The sequence below is a fragment of the Schistocerca piceifrons genome, chromosome 1 (assembly GCF_021461385.2).
Source record: "Schistocerca piceifrons isolate TAMUIC-IGC-003096 chromosome 1, iqSchPice1.1, whole genome shotgun sequence".
Lineage (NCBI taxonomy): Eukaryota > Metazoa > Arthropoda > Insecta > Orthoptera > Acrididae > Schistocerca > Schistocerca piceifrons.
Window position 1 is genome coordinate 509,209,002 of NC_060138.1, and position 21,775 is coordinate 509,230,776.

The 21,775-nt window shown below is 40.6% G+C and overlaps 1 protein-coding gene across 1 annotated transcript in view; it reads right to left on the reverse strand.

The window, feature by feature from the left end:
* Positions 1–3,837: 3,837 nt before the first annotated feature.
* LOC124796636 (poly(ADP-ribose) glycohydrolase-like) overlaps positions 3,838–21,775 on the reverse strand; it is a 129,410-nt gene continuing 111,472 nt past the window's right edge. Inside the window, exon 14 of the mRNA XM_047260711.1 lies at positions 3,838–4,507. Coding sequence (XP_047116667.1) covers positions 4,038–4,507 — 470 coding nt within the window. The 3' untranslated portion in view covers positions 3,838–4,037. The remainder of the gene's footprint in view (positions 4,508–21,775) is intronic.

The window sequence follows — 21,775 nt, forward strand, 5'->3', positions numbered from 1 at the left end:
CGGTTCTTTGCAGCTAGCACCACATTGTTTGTGTTTTCCAAATCCCTTCTAGAGTATCTAATGTCACATTTATCATATTTAATTTCCGCTCTGCCTCAGCATAGCTTTGTACTAATTGTCCCATATCATAGTTATAAATCCCAAAGGGCTTGCAAAGTTACTTGATAATTGCCTTGATGCATGTTTATGATTACTATTAGCATGCAGTTAAAAGAGTTACCAGTTTATTCTCGTCTCGGTTTCAGTAATTGGGTTATTTAAGAAGGGCGGGTGATTGGCCCACCGCTTCCAATTGGCTTTGTGGGGCTGCCACCTTATCGCCCAGGCACTGACGATTTGCCAGATGTTCGGCATATGGGCTTGGCATTTCCTCCGCACCCCTATACGTGGTCTAACCGCCAGCATTGGTTAAGTGGGGGAAAATGGGAAGGAAAAGAAAAAGATGGACTACAGATAGGAAAAGGATAGGAGACAGGTTTTCGATAGGTCGTCGTGGGAGACACTTGGTCTGACTACTCCCCTTCGGCCTGTCCAGCATGGGTGAGCCTGCTCATAGCTACGCCACTGCCAACACAGCCCTCCGGATCCAGAGCACGCAAACCTCCTCACCTTCACAGACAGTGATACGTTAATGTGGTGTCCCCTGAGGAGGAGTTAAAAGAGCAGTAAGTTAAAATTAAACTTTTCATCCTGCTAGTTGTTGCACTAAAGTAATTATATTTAGATAAAAAAGTGTTCTGAACAGAAAAACACTTTAACTATACACAAAATACACCAACACCACAATAAAAAAAAAATCAAATTGGTTTCTGCAAAGCTCACCAAGCTTAGTAAAGCAGCTTGCCACATCATGATGTCACTGGATACCTCTCACTGCAACTTGGTGAAACGGCACTACTGTTGGTAGTTGAGCAGTTAACCTTGATCCTGCTAGTTGTTACATCATATTTATGGGGCAGATGAAACAGTAGTAGCCTTTGAAGCTGTAGTCTATGACCATACACCATGTGTACTCATTAAATTCTTCTGTGAAGTAACTGTTGTTCATTTTTATTACTTATCACCAAGTTATTTCTTCTTAAACTTCTTCACTTATGGTGCTTGTAATTATTCATGTACTTCATCTTATCATTTTGATTTTGATTGCTTTGTGAATGTCAACAGTGACTATTTTGCAGTAGATCTTCAATTTAAAATCTCAAATCTTTTTTTTTTTTTTTTTTTTTTTTTTTTTTTTTTTTTTTTTTTTTTTTTTTAAATTTAATATGTTGGTTATTACATTGCACTGCAAAACTTTATTACAATCACACTGCCCTACAAAACTTAAGGACAGGTAGATAAAGTAATGTATGCACACAGTTGGGCTTCACATGTCAGTTGAAGGAATGGGAAAAAAAGACAGTGTGTGTTAATCAGTGAGCAGTTACGGGGTACTTTGGTGGTGGATTTCATTATAACATGGCCTTGGGGAAGATTAATCGGGAAACTGGAAGGAGGACCAGCTGTGATGAGTGTAGCCCAGGAGTTTGGTATTATTCACAGCCTTGTTTTACATACGTGAGGAGTGTCCCAAATACACAATGGCCCCAGGAACATTGTTGAACATGATCATTTTGGTGGTCCGAGTGTTATGGTGTAGGGATGCATAATCTTTCATGGGTGTACTGACTCCCAGATCTTTGAATACGGTAATCTCTTGGGTCAACATTATTGTGACACTGTACTCCTCCACCACATACATCTTTTCAGTGGCGCATTTGGCCATTTTTATGGATGACAATACATGACTGCATCAAACAGCACTGGCACACACTCTTGGAATGAGAGGATATTCAGCAAGTGGACTGGTCTACCTGGCCCCAACTTAAAACCCATCCAGCATGTGTGGGTCACAATGGAGAGACTTACTGAAGCATTTCTACACGCACCAACTACCATGCAGCAGTTTTCAATCGTGCTGGTAGAGCAACAGAATGCTCTACCACAAGGATTCCTTACCAACGTTAAGGAGAGCATGGGATCATGTTGCAGCGCATGTGCTACAGTCTGTGGTGATCACATACACTATTAAGAATCAAGTCCTGCCTTTTGTAACATCCAGGGGACCATCATAAATTATGGCGACTTCAGTGCAATTATTGTTTTTAAATAAAATTGTCATTTCTGTTCACCTCATGTGTATTTCTATCAGGTACCTTCTGTAGTACACTATAACAGCTCTTTATATGCTTGGTCCAAGTTCTGTCAAGCTATGTTCTTTTGGCAGTGATACATCATCATTATTGTCACAGCACTCTTATCTATGGCATGCCCAGCATCTCCAAGCCATGACACCGCAGCACAGAATAAGTGAATGCCCAACGTATACTACAAGTCGTCGTAAAGTTGCAACTGCTGTCACATCTTGAAGATGTACAGCACCCATTTATAACCTTGTACATGAACAAATAATGACAAAATCTTCTAAACAGTTTGAAATCCTAAATTACTTAACACTTTGGAGACAATGACTGAACACAGCTCGAGCCACAACCTTATGTTAAAAACATCATATCCCGAAAAACATCATATCCCAGGTAGCACTCAAAATGGCCTCGTTTCATATGAGAATAATGTACGGACATCTTGCTACCTGTCCCTTGATTGGTGCTGCCTTCTGTTGTTACAAAACAAACATTAGTGAACACAACAGCTGCTGTCATGAATGGCTGAGCCAATATGATTGCATTGACGTAACTTTCATGCATGTACTCATTAGGTTTCGCAGTTTGCTGTAATTTTGCTACAAATATGGCATGTTTGTTGAGTGACCAAGAAATCTGGGAGGTTCAAGAGGAAGAGATTGCTCAGAAACTTACCTCACATTTTTTTCTTGGGGGGGGGGGGGGATAATTATACTTTCTGCTCCATCAGTACTTTAAAACTTGTAATCCATCTAAGAACTGAAGTAAATGTGAAGAATAAACAACAAGTTATTGTTAACAGTGACTACTTATCTCCACATGTTTCAAAGATTTAAACCTCCATCATCAGGTAGATTTACATTTATTACTATGACGTGTGTGTGTGCTGTGTTATGATTTTTGGAGGAACTAGTGACATTGTCTCTGGTGGTCGCTCACCTCTGAAAATCGTAACACACCACACACATAAGTCATACTAACAAATGGAAACTCACCTGATGATGGATATTTAAACCTTTGAAATGGGCCATGGAGATAAATAAATAGTGACTGGTAACAGTAAACTTGTTGTTTCATTTGAGGTCAATAATAGTCACAGTAAAGCCTAACCTAAAATGTTCACAATTAAAATATGAAGAAAAAAATCTTGAGGCATGGTACTCATTTAATATGTGTTACTCTTGATGATACATCAGTTACCTATATGCCTGTAATGTTTTAAATGCGGCATAAATGACCGGCTTCCTAGGCCTGATATTCTTCAAGTGGCTGGTCTCCAAAGTGTTAACTAAAAAAATTGGTTTCAAATGTCGTGATTATCAGTCATTGTTTTGGCAGACACTGGGTAACACACAACTTTACCAAACTGGCATCTTACATCACACCATGTCTAGCCCTCATGATCTAATGTTGTGGACATGTAGGCTCTTCTGAAAACCTTGCTTTGGTCAAACCCAACTGCAACTGCAAAACTGTTTCTCCAGGGAGTGGCAGTGAAGATGTTAAAGAATGTGAATTCCTGCCATGTAAACACACTATCAATAACTGCTACGTTCCTTCTTAGCTTTCACACTTTATATAATCTGCATTGTCAAGTTTTTTACTGTAAAATGAAAAATGAAATTAAACCACATATAAAATATTTATTTGCTGTTAACCAGATGTGTTTAATGACACAATATAAAAAATATTTCTTAAAATTGTTGCTTTAAATTGTACAGTAGTTTAATATAAGATTCCATTATACAATTTTCAATGTATTTACATTTATTTATGCACTGTGATCTCAGCTGTAAATAAATAACAATGTGATTCTTATTTGCAGAAACTTAAGAATGTAACAGCTAAAAAACATTATTTTTGAACTGCATTAAAATAATCAGATATCTTTCTCTTTGGGGTGTTTGTTGATTTTGGAAGTTCTGTGTTTTCAAACTTATCCAGTTGATCTAACAGACTAGTTTTTGAACTTGAACTTCCTGGTTTTGCTGCGGAGGAGTCACACAATTTGTCTGGAACAGAGACCTCATTATCTACACTCTCAACTTCCATCATAACTGCTTCTAAGTTTTCCTCAGTCACTGTATCACTGTTCTTTTTATGATGCATGGCTGAACTTTCAGATGCTACTTTTGTAGAGTTCTGTCCAATGTCTTTAACGGAGCTTGAAACTGAAGATTCTCTGTTTCCATCTCTTCTTTCTAAGCTTTTTTGTAATTTACTTCTACTACTGCCAGTTGAGATACTCCATTCTTCAACTTTATTATTCCAGGTGGAGTTATTTTTGGAAGCAAAGTTGCCTGGCTCCACAGACCGAACATTTCCTGCAAATAAAAACAATGTGTAAAAACCAAAGCAGAACGACAAAAGACTGTAAATTAATTACATGTTGTGTTCCTCAAGGTTCCATCTTGGGTCCATTGGTTTTTCTTGTGTACATTAATGACCTCTCATCTCTTACATTGCCAGATACTAAGTTCGTTTTGTATGCAGATGATACAAACATTGCAATAAGTAGCAATAATATATGAAGACACGCAGATCGAAGAGGTTGACAGTGTTAAATTTCTGGGATTACAACTCGATAATAAATTCAATTTGGAAAGGCATACAAGTGAATTGCGTAAGTGCCTAAACAAGTCTGTATTTGCCGTGGGAATGATGTCAGATGTAGGAGATATAAATATAAAGAACTTGCATACTATGCTTACTTTCATTCTATTATGTCATACGGGACCATATTCTGGGGCAACTCATCAAACTAAGCAAAAGTTTATAGGGTGCAAACGAATGTGATAAGAATCATTTGTAGTGTAAATTCAAGATCATCATGTAGAAACCTGTTCAAGGAACTTTGTATTCTAACCCCTGCTTCTCAATATATTTATTCGTTAATGAAATTTGTTGCTAGTAATACAACTCTATTTCCAACCAATAGCTCAATACATAGTATCAATACTAGGAATAAGAACAATGTACATAAAGACCTACAATCACTTACCTTGGTCCAAAAAGGGGCCCAATATTCAGGACTACACATTTTCAATAAATTTCCAGCGACCATTAAAACCTTGGTTTCAGATAAAGCACAGTTTAAACAGTTTGAAAGACTTTCTGATAGACAACTCCTTCTACTCCATAAATGAATATCTTAACAGAGACTGTTAAGCCAGCTTACGTAAAAATATCTGTTAGATTTCACTTTTGACAGCACTTGATCACAACAGTCAAGATTAGGTATTTTGAGTATGATAAATTTATTAATGAAGCATAACAGTGTTTCATTCTGACAGCGTGTTAATTCTGCAAATATTAGCTGTTCCAGTTTACCACATTGCATTCACCTATTTCAACTATCTCCTATTCAAATGTTTTTATGTCATACTTTCTGACATGTTCCACACTCACAAGAATCATCTCATTTTTGGGTCTAAGGAACGAAAACTGAATCTAATCTAATCTATATAGTTTTAAAAAATCATATTCATAAAACATGGAAGTTAGTGTTGACTGCTACTGTAAGACAAATGCATTAAATATATTAACATCTGAAGTATATAACAGAACTTCTTTTTTAAATTAGCACACAGAGTGCATGGTTTTATTTGAGGTAAATTAGTAGGGTAAACATGTGAAATAAAAGATGATAAATGATGCTGCAGGGCATTCTTTATGACTCAAGGTAAAGAAGAATAATTAAAAATAAAACATAACAACATATGAGGGCAGTCTGAAAAGTTCTCGGCCAGGTGGTGAAAATGATGATTTATGCTTTCAAAGAAGTTTTATTTTCCACATAATCTCCTCTAAGATCAACAAATTGCACCCAGTGATGCTCCAATGCCATTAACCACTCTCTGTAGTGTTCCTCTGGAAATGCTGCTAAGTACCCATCTACAGCCGCAATGGCTCCTTGACTGAATGAAAAGCACTGATCAGTGAGGAATTTCTTCAGTTTTAAGACAAGATGGAAATCTGAGAGAGCCAAATCTGGGTAATAGGGTGAATGTTCAAGCACTTCATAGTGCAAATACCTCAGTTTACCCATTACCAAGACATTTTTGTGGGAAAGTGGATTGTTCCGATGGAAGGTGATTTTTCTTGTTCTTTAAGCTAGGTCTATTTTCACAAATGATTGTGTCCAGTTTTGTTAGAAGTTGAGAGTAGTATTCTCCAATTATGGTTTTATCTTTGTACAAGGTAGTCAATCAACAAAATTTCTTTACCATCCTGAAACACCGACACTATGCTCTTTCTCACTGATGGCACAATATTTGCCTTCTTTGGGGCTAACGTATCTGTTTCTACGCACTTCATGAAGTACCTGCTACCTGCTTCTATCCACTACATAGACTGCTGTTGGATTCATGTGCATAGTGGTGAATTCACATTTCATCCACTGTTACATATTGATGCAAAAATTCACTTCTGTTTTTCTTAAAATGCACCAAGCACCTTTCAGAAAGTGGTGTGCAAATGCTTTTGTAACCCACAATGGGCACCCACGGTTCCCATCTTGCACAAAGCTTCCTCATGTTCAATTCCTGGTGCAAGATGTGATCAGTACATTCCTTTGATATCCCTAGAGCATTACTAATTTCACGCATCTTTATATGCCGACCTTCCAAAATTACATCATGCACTTTGTCGATCTCCACAATACTCGATTTTTTCCCACTTTCAACAGCATACGCACCGCAACTGCTTTAAATGACTGCCTACACTCAACTGCTACCTGGAATGACTTGCAATTTTATGTGACAACTACTAACGTAAGAGGGAAACAACACAAGTAGTGCTGCGATCCTGGGCGAGGCCGAGACCTTTTCAAACAGCTCTTGTATATACATTTCTATTAAAAAAGCACACACAAATGTCAAAGTCAAAGATATTTAAGAAACAATTAATTTGCCTTTAAATTGCCTAAATGCTGTTAGAAATAATAGTGAATGAAATATACTTTAAAATCTTGTAACTGTTAGTGAGATTGTTGCAAGGACTAGACAGATGATCAATACTGGATTATTAAATCTCACTTACTGAAGCTCTTACAGTTTCTGTCAGTCTAATTGCAGTGCTAATAAAATTTTACAACTTTATTCTTATGCTCACAATTAATATTAGTGTTCCATTCTGTAGATTTGAATCATAGAATGTGGAAGACTTGATGCCACAAATGCTTTGAGTCTGGTTGCTGCCAACCACAGCTAATAAATAACATTTGGTAATTATCTGTATGTTCCATGGATCATAAGGCAACCTCTTGTTATGATATGGAACTGGTCAGTTTTACAATATATGTAGAGACTGTTACATATTTAGCTTTTGGTCTTGTGACCAAAGACTTCTTCTTTCTTATTTTTTATATGCATACAGTGATTTATACTTAACTATTTTCAACCTCTCTCTCTTTCCTCCCCTTTCTTAAACTTACATACAAAATCATGTAACTACACTAGAAATTCTTTAGGGATGACACATGACAAGGAGGAGATTAGTGTTTAGCGTCCCGTCGACAACAAGGTCATTAGAGATGGAGCACAAGCTCGGATTAGGAAAGGATGGGGAAGGAAATCGGCTGTGCCCTTTCAAAGGAACCATCCCGGCATTTGCCTTAAACGATTTAAGGAAATCACAGAAAACTAAATCAGGATGGCCGGAGACTGTCGTTCTCCCGAATGCGAGTCCAGTGTGCTAACCAATGTGCCACCTCACTGTGTCACACATGACAAACACAAACTAAGATAGACAATGGCATAATATTCCTTGTGCTCTATGAGGTTTTGAATCACATTGTATAGTGATGACCCCTAAAGCAAAAGAAAAACACACAAACGTGGCCACCAATTTTTCTAATGGCAATATATACAATCCCCTCCAAAATCAAAAAATGCAAATTCTCAGTTATGGAGAAGTGACACTGTTCTGGGAGAGGATGTGATACTTCTTAGCAAGTTTAGTGCCAAGAGGAGATATTAACTTGGAGGCCTATCATCAGACTCTTCAAGACCAACTACTGCTATACATAATATAAAAATATGCTCATTGTCAGTTTCAGATATTCTAGTTCAAGACTATGTTAGTTATTTGCATGTTCTATGACTCATAACTGTAATCTCTTGCTGTGATACGAAAAAAAATCAGTTACAGCACATCACTCTGGAGAAAATATGACCACTGGGTAGTTGGTCAAAATACAATACTTATGGCTGAATATCTCACTCCTTTCAGTGCCACACTAAAGCTGAGTGATAGATAGTGTATATCATTCTTCTTTTAGTATTATATTTATGAATGTTACTGCTTTCAAACTGTGACTGATCACTGGAAACAAAACTTAATAAAAGAGTGAATGCACTGCAAGGCTATTTTCAGTATGTCTAACTGTTTTAACAGCGGTCTACAAGATGTTCTAGAGTGATCAACACACATAATCCTCATTACATGCTACTAAGCAACAAAAACTTTTCTTTTAAATATGAATTATCCCAAAATATGATTCCATATGACATTAGTGAATAACTGTAGGACTTGTGGTTACTCCATTAGGCTTGGTTACAAACTTGCCTTCTCAACAGAGAGAACTATTTCTGTCTCTGGGTACATGACTGAAGATTATCAGATGTAATGAGAACAAGAGCGGACCTAATATCAATTCCTGTGATACTCCTGTAGTGGTTATTCCCCATTCTGAAGATGTTTCATTGTGTACACTCTCACAGTTTCTTGTTTCTGTTAGATAACATGAAAACCAGGTACAAGTAAGATCTCTGATACCATTATACTTGTTTTTATCAAGAAGAATACTGTGCCTTGGACAACCAAATGTTTTTGATAAGTCACAGAAAATACCAGCTGGCAACATTTTATAATTAAAATTTTATATTATCTGTTTTGTGAATTAAAAAACAGCATTACTGTGGAGAGGCACTTTTTAAATCTAAACTGATACCGAGTACCTTATTTTGATAGAGATGTGTTTCGATTCTTGCATAGAGAATTTCTCTCTGTGGCTTTGAGAAGTAAGTACACTATTGTTGTTGTTGTTATGGTCTTCAGTCCAAAGACTAGTTTACAGCAGCTCTCCTTTCTAATCTGTCCAGTGCAAGTCTCTTCATCTCTGGATAACTACTGCAACCAACATCCTTCTTAATCTGATTACTGTATTCATATCTTACTCTCCCTCTACAATTTTTACCACCAACCTTCCCTGCAGTATTAAACTGGTGATCTCTTGATGTATCAGAATGTGTCCTATCAAAATGATCCCTTCTTTTAGTCTAGTATTGCCACTAATTTCTTGTCTCCCCAATTCTCTTATGTACCTCTTCATTACTTGCATGATCTACACATCTAAGCTTCAGCATTCTTATGTAACACCAGATTTCAAAAGCTTCTGCTATTTTCTTCCTTAAACTGTTCATTGTCCATGTTTTGCTTCCATGTATGGCTACATTCTGGACAAACATCTTCAGAAAAGACATCCTAACACTATATTCAATGTTAATAAATTTCTCTTCTTGAGAAACGCTTTTCTTGCCATTGCCAGTCTACATTTTATATCCTCTCTACTTTGGCCATCATCAGTTATTTGCTGCCCAAATAGCAAAACTCATCTGCTACTTTAAGTGTATTGTGACAATAAACATAATAATTGATATCTAATGTCCTGTAGATACCACAGAATACCATGGCTTGGATTCCAAATTGCGAACCAATTTAGTGTGTCTATAGAGAGAGTGCAATACACTCTCCACTGCCAGAAGACAACAGGTGGCAATAAGGGCCTACGATGACCAGAACTACCTCGTAAAATGACAAATGATAACAACCTCATCAAGATTACTAGTAAGCTTCAAAACAACAGCACTGATGTGGTAGAAATGAACAAGTAAACTATATCTGATGCAACACTACAAAGGAGAGTGATTGATGCCAGCTTGAGAGGACTTATGGCAACAAGGAAACCTCTTCTGAGGCCCATAAATAAAAACAAGAGACTCGGAAACTTAGTAAGTGGACATATGAAGAGTGGAAGAAAGTGTTATTCACAGATCACAGATGAATCAAAATTTTAGATTTTTGGTACCAGGAGGAGGACACTTGTTCACCAATCTGAGGGAGAAAGTGCACTCTACCTACTGTTGAACATGGTAGGGATTCAATTATAGTTCGGGGTGTTTAGCGGGACACAGAGTTGGTAACACTGTGAAAATAAAGGGTGTAGGGACCAGAAACACTAGCATCATATGCTTCAGTATCACACAGTAACATGTAGATTGAGCTTAATAGAGAAAGGGTTAATATTACAACACGATAATGGTCAAAAAAAAATGGTTCAAATGGCTCTGAGCACTATGGGACTTAACATCTGTGGTCATTAGTCCCCTAGAACTTAGAACTAGTTAAACCTAACTAACCTAAGAACATCACACACATCCATGCCTAAGGCAGGATTCGAACCTGCGATCGTAGCAGTCCCGCGGTTCTGGACTGAGCGCCTAGAACCGCTAGACCACCGCGGCCGGCCACGATAATGGTCCAAAATATCGATCAGTGTTCTGTAAGTACACTGGATCAAATAAAAAAACAAATTGTAATATATGGTGTGGCCATCCCAAAGCCCCGATTGTAATCCTAGTGGAATGGTGTAGGATGAAGTCGACATACATTTCTGGATAGTTCACATAACAAGCAAGGAACATCTCTGGAATATTGTTAAGGACACGTGGAATCATACAGACTCGCAAACTTGCAAAAAGTTACTCATCACATGCCTCGAATTTGTGAGGCAGTCATTAAATCAAAGGCAGGATACTTTGATAAAAGTAAAATATATTTTTTGGTTGGTTGATTCGGGGGAGGGGACCAAACAGCGAGGTCATCGGATTAGGGAAGGATGAGGAAGGAAGTTGACCATGCCCTTTCAAAGAAGCGTCCTCGCATTTGCCTGTAATGACTTAGAGAAATCATGAAAAACGTAAATCAGGATGGCCGGATGCGGATTTGAACCGTCATTCTTCTGAATGCGAGTCCAGTGTGCTAACAACTGCGCCACCTCACTTGGTAAAATATAATTTTTCTGTTTGTATTATATATGTTTCAGAGTGTATAATAATATTTTTGCATGAATAAAGCTTTTTGTGTTAATACTCGAAGTTTGGCTGCTCGAGACCAGGCAGCTCCTTAGCTACTCTCAGTGTGGCTTTCGCAGATGTCGTTCACCTATAGACAACTTGACCCTGCTTGAGGCGGCCATCCAGCAGGCCTTCTTACGTAACCAGCATTGTCTAGGTGTATTCTTTGACATTAATAAGGCGTATGACACTACTTGGCGCCGCCTTATCCTCAATCAACTCCATCAGTGGGGCTTTCGTGGCCATCTCCCCATCTTCATTCGGTCCTTTCTTTCCCGCCGTCTCTTTCGATATCGGGTTGGTAATGTGCTATCTGATTTGTATGTGCAGGAGAATGGTGTTCCTCAGGGAAGCGTTTTAAGTGTCACCCTCTTTGCCATCGCCATTAACAGTATCACGTCCACTATCAGGAGTCCGGCCCAGTGCTCCTTGTTTGTGGACGATTTTGCTGTTTTCTGTTCTTCCTTCAGTCTTGCCACTGCTAGTCGGCAGCTGCAGCTTACGATAAAGCGATTAGAGGGATGGACTGCGAAGATGGGTTTTACCTTTTCTGCAGACAAATGTGTGCGTGTTCATTTTAATTGTTCTCGACATGCTTTTACCTCCCCTGAATTGCGTCTGAGGGGCACCATTCTTCCTTTTAGAGACAGTGTGAGGTTCCTGGGCCTCACTTTTTATTCCAAGTTGTCGTGGTTGCCACACCTTAAAGACCTCAAGGTGCGGGCCCTGGAGGCACCAAATATTTTGAAGTGTCTGAGCCATCGGTCCTGGGGAGCAGATCGGGCGCGTCTGCTGCAGTGTTACAGGGCTTTCGTCTGGTCGCGTGTTGACTATGGATGCACCGTGTATGGGTCAGCGAGGCCTTCGTATCTGAAGATTCTTGACGCAGTACACCATGAGGGTATCAGGCTGGCCACTGGGGCCTTCCGTACCAGTCCCATCCCCAGCCTGTGTGCTGAGGCAGGGGAACCGCCGCTCGCCATCCGGCGAAAACTCCTCATGGTGCGACGGGTGTGTCAATTCCTTGCCTGTCCTACCTCCCCTGCGTACCCAACTGTTGCCCGACCGCCTATGGAACATCTCTTTTCCAGTCGTCCAAGGGCAACGAGACCATTTGGGATTCGTGCCAAGCATTTGCTTGAGTCCCTTGGTGTGGAGCGTGTGGCACCCCAACTCCAGGGTTTTACCCGCCTGCCTCCCTGGTTGCTCCAGAGGCCCAGCGTCCTTTTAGACTTGTCAGAGTACCGGAGGAGCTGCACTCCTGCGTTTGTTTTTACCTCCTTATTTTACGATATTTTAAACCAGCATCCCAACCGTGTACCAGTATTTACGGATGGCTCTAAACAGGGGGACTCTGTTGGTTGTGCTGTTGTTTTCCCTGATCGAGTTGTCAAGTTACGGCTTCCTGCGGCGTTTACCATCTTTGATGCCGAATTGTTTGCGATCTTGCGGGCACTGGAGCAGATGAGATGTGTTCCCAGTCTTAAGTTTCTCATCTGTTCTGACTCCCTGAGTGCCCTTCAGACCATGCAACACTTGTACCCAGCAGATACGGTCGTCCAGAACATCCATGATGCCCTACGCTACCTGCAACGGCAGGGGAAGGAGGTTTCTTTCTGCTCGGTGCCGGGGCACATGGGTATTAGGGGAAACGAATTGGCGGATGTGGCTGCCAAAGATGCATGTTTCCTCCCTCACGTTGTTGAATGTGCCGCCCCCCTCCATGCTGTTACCTCCCTTTTGCGCTTTCGTGTTATGTGTCAATGAGAAGAGGAGTGGCTGGCAGTTGGTGAAAATAAGCTGCGTTTGGTCAAGGCCACCATGTGGCCATGGTGTACGTCCTACCAGTCATGCAGGCGGGATGAGGTTCTCCTCACTCACCTCCGCATCGGGCACAGTCCCTTAACGCATGGTTTTTTACTCCAGCGGGAGGACCCCCCAATCTGCAGTGCTTGTGGCGTCCAGATTACTGTCTGGCACATTTTACTTGACTGACCTTTATACTCTGACCAGAGGGCGGTGGTTTCCTTGCCACCGGATTTGCCCTCTATTTTGCAAGACGACACAACGACTGTGGTTAAGGTCTTACGGTTTTGTGTCCTGTCCAATTTGTTGCTTCGGATTTTAGGAAGAGGATTTTAATGTGCTGCTGGGCGACTGGCTCACCCAGGTTTTAGGTAAGAGGTCCACCAGTCACGATTACCTACTTGTTTCACTTCGATTTCTGTTCTCTTTTCCTTGTGTTTCCTTTCCTTTTTTAGTGCGTTTCTTTTCCTCTTGTTTTGCCTCTGTATGTGAGGATTTGGAACTGCGTCAGGCCTGTGTCTTTTAGCCGTTCTCCTTGTTCGCTGTCCGTCTTCGTCCCTTCACCGCATGTGTTCCTGTTTCTATGCATTTGGGCGCTGATGATCACGCTGTTTAGCGCCCGAAAACCTCAAACCACATACACACACACAATACTCAAACTACACTCCTGGAAATTGAAATAAGAACACCGTGAATTCATTGTCCCAGGAAGGGGAAACTTTACTGACACATTCCTGGGGTCAGATATATCACATGATCACACTGACAGAACCACAGGCACATAGACACAGGCAACAGAGCATGCACAATGTCGGCACTAGTACAGTGTATATCCACCTTTCGCAGCAATGCAGGCTGCTATTCTCCCATGGAGACGATCGTAGAGATGCTGGATGTAGTCCTGTGGAACGGCTTGCCATGCCATTTCCACCTGGCGCCTCAGTTGGACCAGCGTTCGTGCTGGACGTGCAGACCGCGTGAGACGACGCTTCATCCAGTCCCAAACATGCTCAATGGGGGACAGATCCGGAGATCTTGCTGGCCAGGGTAGTTAACTTACACCTTCTAGAGCACGTTGGGTGGCACGGGATACATGCGGACGTGCATTGTCCTGTTGGAACAGCAAGTTCCCTTGCCGGTCTAGGAATGGTAGAACGATGGGTTCGATGACGGTTTGGATGTACCGTGCACTATTCAGTGTCCCCTCGACGATCACCAGTGGTGTACGGCCAGTGTAGGAGATCGCGAATGGTCCTCGCCGATACCCCAGGAGCAACAGTGTCCCTAATTTGCTGGGAAGTGGCGGTGCGGTCCCCTACGGCACTGCGTAGGATCCTACGGTCTTGGCGTGCATCCGTGCGTTGCTGCGGTCCGGTCCCTGGTCGACGGGCACGTGCACCTTCCGCCGACCACTGGCGACAACATCGATGTACTGTGGAGACTTCACGCCCCACGTGTTGAGCAATTCGGCGGTACGTCCACCCGGCCTCCCGCATGCCCACTATACGCCCTCGCTCAAAGTCCGTCATCTGCACATACGGTTCACGTCTACGCTGTCGCGGCATGCTACCAGTATTAAAGACTGCGATGGAGCTCCGTATGCCACAGCAAACTGGCTGACACTGACGGCGGCGGTGCACAAATGCTGCGCAGCTAGCGCCATTCGACGGCCAACACCGCGGTTCCTGGTGTGTCCGCTGTGCCGTGCGTGTGATCATTGCTTGTACAGCCCTCTCGCAGTGTCCGGAGCAAGTATGGTGGGTCTGACACACCGGTGTCAATGTGTTCTTTTTTCCATTTCCAGGAGTGTATCAGATAACAGTTATGGTTTATTGAAATTACTCAGTGATACTGTGGCAATGTGACCAAAAAGACTGCATATATGTGAAGAGAAGAATTTTGGTACTTTACTTGAGACATTTTTAACTCCATGAGTATTTTTTGTTTTGAGGAACTTCATTACATTCTTAATTTCTTTGGCAGATCAGGTAGTATCTGTAATTTGTCTTTATGTATAAGGCATTCTTTCTTGCATATATTATGCTGATTTATCCATTGAACTATAGATGCCACTCTTCTCAGATACTTCAGAGATGTGTCTACCTGAAGTATCAAATATTCTTACTAAAATATGTGGCATAATTATGTCATCTAGCAGTCAAAAGGAGACAAACTATAGTCTGTATAGTACTGTACATAACATTTAATTTTATTATCTGAATTAATGATTTCAGACATACAGTGAGTTTTAATTATTTACCTTACGGCTGCATGTGATAAAATTAACAAGGGACACGTTACAAGTGTTAAGTAACATAACCAAATCATTAATTTTATTTGAATATTTCATACTATTAATATTAAAGTGTCCACAGACTATACTTTGTCTCCTTTTGACTGCTAGATGGCATAATTATGACACAAATTTTAGTAAGAATATTTGATACTTTCCATGAGGAAATCTATCTACTGTGACAATTAAACATGACCTTTCCAGTAGCAGCAATTCATAAGCAGACTTGGGATTGTTGATCTAAGCAGAAACTTCTGGTACATCGCCCACCCCACCCACCCCCCCTTTTTTTGACGTCATTGTGGAGTAACCACTCACAGATGGCAGGTGTCAGCACTAGCAGTGGAGGGTACATAAGTTGTGTTGGGGGCATGTGTAAAACAGTACTGTCATTCCCATAATGCTGAAACTGTGGTTTATCTGACATCCAAAAGGGTGTGATCATTGGTTTTGAGGCCAATGTGGAGGCATTTCCAAAACGGCTAAGTTTGTAAACTGCAATTGTATCCCACTGAGGTTAAAGTATACTACAGGCTGTAGCTGGCAAGGATGACTGACAGCTGCAGAGATGTGTACGGATGAATAGACGTGCAACTGTTTAGGAACTGACCACCCAGATGAACCATGGGTCTACCAAAAGTGTCTCCTCAATGGCCATTCAGTGAACACTGACGCATATGGGCCTCCACAGTAGGTGTCCGACTCATGCTTCCATGCCAACTGCTGTTCATCATCGAAAAAGGCTGGAATTTGCACTACAGTACTGCAACTGGGCGTCCACTGAGTGGCAACATATGGCCTTTTCAGATAAATCACGTTTTACGCTCCATAGCAAAGATGGCTGTTGGTGCGTACAGCGTGAAATGTCTTGCACCCTGCAACAATTGTCGAAAGGGTCCAGCCCGGAGGGAGGAATGTCAAGGACTGGGGAATGTTTTCGTGGCATACCCTGGGTGATCTCAACATTCTGGAAGACACAATGGATCAATCCAATAATGCATTTATCCTTGGGACGATGTCCACATCTACCTGCAGTTTGCTTTTCCTCGGTACAATGGTGTCTTTCAGCAGGAGAAGGCAATGTGCTAAGCAGCTCGAAAAGTACGTGCATGGTTTGAAGAGCACCAGGATGAGTATACCGTACTCCATTGGTCACCAACCTCCCCGGATTTAAACCCAACCAAGGTTCTGTGGGACCACCTCAACTGCGCTATTTGTGCCCTTGATCCTTAACCAAGAAACCTCCCGCAGCTGGCCATGGCAATGGATTTGCATGGCTCCACATCCCCGTGGATAACTTCGAGAACTTCACCGACACTCTTCCTGCACACCCCACATGGTGAAACGTGGTTATTCAGGCTTTTGACAGGTAGTCGCATTAATATGACTGGAACATGCATAAACAGACTTTAACTGGATTATATTTTTTCCCTACAGAAATGGGCTGCTAATTTGTATTCCTCTACATTCAGCATATGGATTCGCATAATACATTAATTTTTTTTTTTTTTGACGTTCTAGATAGTGGAAACAGATAACCTGTTTGTTAACTTTGCTTATTAGTCCTCTAGCTTTCTGATGTATAATGGTAAGGTTATCCACACTAGTTTGTGTGTGACCCTTCATTTATCTGGGCCTCTCTTAAAGCAGTCTGTCTGAATAAGGTATTTAACCTGTAATCACAGGAATTGTACCACTGGCAATGTTCTTGAGTCATCCTGTCCTCTCTCCCCCCTCCCGTATTTCTATATTTTTTTCAGATAATCTGTCTTTCCTCTGTCTATTACAGTATAGGCCCTGTCTTTTGTATCCCTAACTCCCAATAGCAGAAAGTGGCACAGCATCTATATGAGCCACACCTGTAGTCAGCAGCAGCTCAGTCAGTTCCAGGCCTACTCACTTGACGGCTTTGTTCATACAGGATTCATCAAGTTGCTGCAGACCTCACCAATGCCCAAATTTGTGTGTAATGTTACTGCACCAAACTTCTCCATCTTCTTCTTGGCTAGACCATTGCCCATTCTGCTACTATCAATACTTGGTCCTTTTCACTCAGATCCCTAGTTAGTGCCCCAATACTCTCCATTACTTGGTCAAGACTAGCAATTGGTTTTAAAATACTTGTGACCTGATAACCTGATAGCAGTTTCTCCTGCAAGTGTTTGTCTGTACCCACCTTTGACTGTTACCTAGAAGCAAAACCTTTCTTTCTTCACTCAACTTAGTTTATGACCTGTCTCTTAAACACTTATTACTAGTCTGCTGTATCCTCTTTACTTCTGCAGCTGAATGAAGGTCTTTCACTTCAATGGATAACAGGGTATATCTGTTCTTTAGATCAGTTGTCACAAGCTATCTAAACTATTACTTTTTGCATCTTTCCTGCTACCTTTTCCCACTTTCTTTCCCACCTCAACTATTCTAATTCGATTTTTGTTGCCTCAATCTGTGCTTGAGGGGCACAAATCTTCACCTCTTGTTCTGTGATTTCCTTATTTTTTGTAAATACCTTACATATCCACGGGAGAGCCTCACTAGCAATTCTTCGTGCTGAAGCAATCATCCAAATGTAACTGCAATTCATAATCCCCAGACATTAGACCCAAACTATCAATTAAACTGTGTCAATATGTGCATTTGTCACATGTGGTTGCACTATTGTAAGTAATTACATCAATACACATCCTGTCACAGGCAACCTGTGAAAGCAGCCATATCATATACCAGCTTTGCTGTAATCATTGCACAGCTTTTTATATTGGTATGACTACCAACCAGCTGTCCGGCATGATGAATAGCCACCACCAAACTGTTGCCATGAGCAAACTCGATTACCCTGTGGCACAACACGCACATGAACGTAAAATATTTGATTTTAATGGCTGTTTCACAACCCAGGCCACCTGGATCCTCGCCTCCACCACCACAAATGTGCAAACACGTGATATCCTTACAACATATTCTCCATTCCCAAAATCATCTCGGCTTCAACCTATAATAACCTGTTGCTCCCACACCTTCCACACAACAGTTTCTGCGCCCTCTGTCCTATAACCTTCTTCCAATTAATGTTCCCTCATCCTCACTGTGTTCACTCTCTGCCAATGTACCCACCACTCTTTTCTCTCTTCGTCCTGTCCTCAGTCATTTGTATGAGTGGGCCTGCTTATGTAAATGTGTCTTTGTGTTTTCCTTTTTTTTCTGAAGAAAGCTTTGTCCAAAAGCTTAGTATGTAACAGTCTTTTCACTGTGTATACCTGCAACTCAGTGTGTCATCTTTATGGTGAGTGGCAACCTATTGTTTTCATTATTGTTAATCTTCCCATTTTCATTTATAAATGATCTGTTACAGTTGTGTTTATACTCGTAAATAAGTGTAAACAAATGAGGCCCACTGGTTGTGGCTTCTAAGACTGAATTAACTTATATATACTTAACCAAAATCAAACCTGTATTAATTTCTGTTTATAAACACCATGTGCTTCAATGTTTAGCCTTTTACATGAAACAGAAACAAACAAAAAAATCAAAATGAAGTTTGTCTTGTGTTTACCATAAACAAATTTAAAACTGAGCATGTAATATCCCATTGTAAGAACTATTCACTTTTTAATTAATAACACAACTGCACATGTTAAATCCTTGCATTATGAACTGAAACAGACACTAATACACTTAATATGTTTGTTTGTGTGGCCATCTTCTGCAGTAGCTGTTAACATCTATTACTATAAGTTATCCGTCTTGAGCTGACTGCAATCTAATTAAAAAGAATTACACCAGACACGTTTCACTTTTATTTATAAAGCATCTTCTGTGGTTATTCTGTAAGTTGGATACTTATGCTTATACATTTTGCGTGTTTTAGGTTAAAAAAGTGTTTTCTTTATAAACTTGGTCTGCAACTTACTTACAGTGTTTCTTTACATATTATGCTACTTCCCTCCTTGCTAGCAGTGGTTGGTGTCGAAAGGCTTCATTTCACATCTGCACCTGGCAGTTTTTACAATTAACTTTCTTAAAAACTGCTTCTCATTCTACCCTGCCACAGTGCTTAAGTCTGGTCATTTGTTTTTGTTCATGATGTGAGTGTTGTCAATTTGTGAAACAATCTTTTTCTTTCTTTCGTGTGTGTCTGTGTATGTGGGAGGGAGTGGGAGGGGGGGGAGGGAGGGAGGGAGGGGGAGAGAGAGAGAGAGAGAAATTGTCTTGTATGCATAAAAAGCATCAATCACATTGGTTTTTAATTGTGCTGGGGCCAAAGGCCGAATAAAAAAGTATCAATCAAAATCAAATTGGATTACTAACTTCCGTGTGACTGGCACGAAACATGTTCAATATGCTGTCCACCGTTTTCTCCAACAAGTTGAAATTGTGAAACAGCACGTTCCACAAGTGTTTGGTATGTTTCTGAGGTCACGTTCAGAATGCGTTGTGCAGTGCGTGCCTTCAATGCAGCTAAGTTTGCAATCGGAACACTGAACACAACATCTTTCAGAAAGCTCAACAGGCAGAAGTCACACAGATTAAGATCAGATGATCTGAATGGCCGGCTGTAGGAAAATGGCAGCTGATAATTCCAACATTTCCAAAATGGCGCTTCACAGCTTCTTAACTGGATTTTCAATGTGTGGAGGTGTGCCAACTTGCATAAAAATGATCCCAGTCACACATCCACACTGCTGGAGAGCTGGAATGACGGACGTGGTTGAACAAAAGACACCACAGCGTTTACCAGTAATGGTACAGGTAACACGACCGGAAGCACCTTTCTCTTCGAAAAAATATGGTCCTATGATAAATGATGCCATAAACACGCACCAAACAGTGACCTTTTTAGGATGAAGTGGTACTGGTTGATTTGCGTGTGGATTGTCTGTTGCCCATATTCGACAATTCTGTGTATTGACATATTCTGTCAGATGCAAGTGGGCTTTGTCTGTCCACAATATTTTCCACAGCCAATCATTGTCCACTTCCATATGAGCAAGAAATTCTAAAGCAAAGGTCTCTCTTACTGGTGGGTCAACAGGAAGCAACTCATGCACATGGGTAATTTTGAATGGATAGCAAAGAAGGATGTTTCGTAGGATTTTACGCACCGTGCTCACAGGTATGTCCAATGTTTGGGCAATTCTCTGTGCACAGCACACTTGCACACCACCACTCATCTCCTCCTGCAATGATGTGGCCACCGCTTCCACTGACATCGAATCAATTTGTTTCCTCCCTCTACCAGTTTGCACACCAAAAGAACCCATTTTTTCGAATTTCTGAATCATTTTCTCCAGATCCACAGCAGTGCTTGGACCAACGCCTTTTTTTTTCAAACCCTTCAGTGTCCAGAACTTCTGCAGAGCGACGTTTGCACAGTCATCATTCTTGTAATATTGCTTAAGTGAAAGGAGGAAAACCCTTGCACCCATGGTGTTTATACCAGCTTCAATGGGTTGTGCACATGACAGGTGTTTTCAATTATGTATTCTGATACATACAGCACCATCTATTGATCAATTTTCACACTATTTATTTCTTCTGCCATAGTTTTCCCCCTTCTCCTATAATATTCCATTGCAATTTGACATCACTCTGAGCAGTGGTGTTATTTCTACAGTGTTTTGAAAGTTTAACTTTAATTATAATCACCCTGTACTTCTGAATTGAGTTGTTGGTTTGGTGTGCTATTTACATGCCTTGTTTTTTGAAAATATTGGATATTCTGTGTGTGTATTTTTGGTTGTATGTCATTGTGTACAATCTTTTACTTTTTGTTTCTTTCGCACTTTGTGTTGTTTCTATTCTTGTATTTTGTGTATTTGTTTGTGTGTGATTTCGTCCTTGTGTTGGTGACAGCTGGGTGTTTGTCCTTTTCTGTTTCTTGATTTTCTTGTTCAGCTTTGTTACTAAGTTCTTGTTCGTGGCTATTTGTATTATAGTATCCACTTCTTTTTTTGTAACTGGCTGTATCCAGTGGTACCGTGTTTAGACTGTGGAGCATTTATCTGTGCTGCCCGCTTTTGACAATAGGGTTGTTGTTATGCTTCGTGTACAACTGTGTCTGTTGTTGTTGGTTTTTGGTATATGTCAAATGTGTGTTGGTTCTTTTGAAAGTTTATGGTGATGTCCAAGAAATTTTACTGTGTATTTTGCTCTTCCTCTATTGTAAAATGTATCTTATCATGAACAGAATTTATGTCTGTGTGTAACTAGTCAATTTTATTGTTTGGTTCATCTATCAGGTATAAGATGTCATTCGTGTATCTAATCCAGTATAGGATGTTGTACCTATCTGGCACTATTTTGTTAAATATAATCTATTCTACATGGTTCACAAATATGTTTGCTACAGTTCCAGA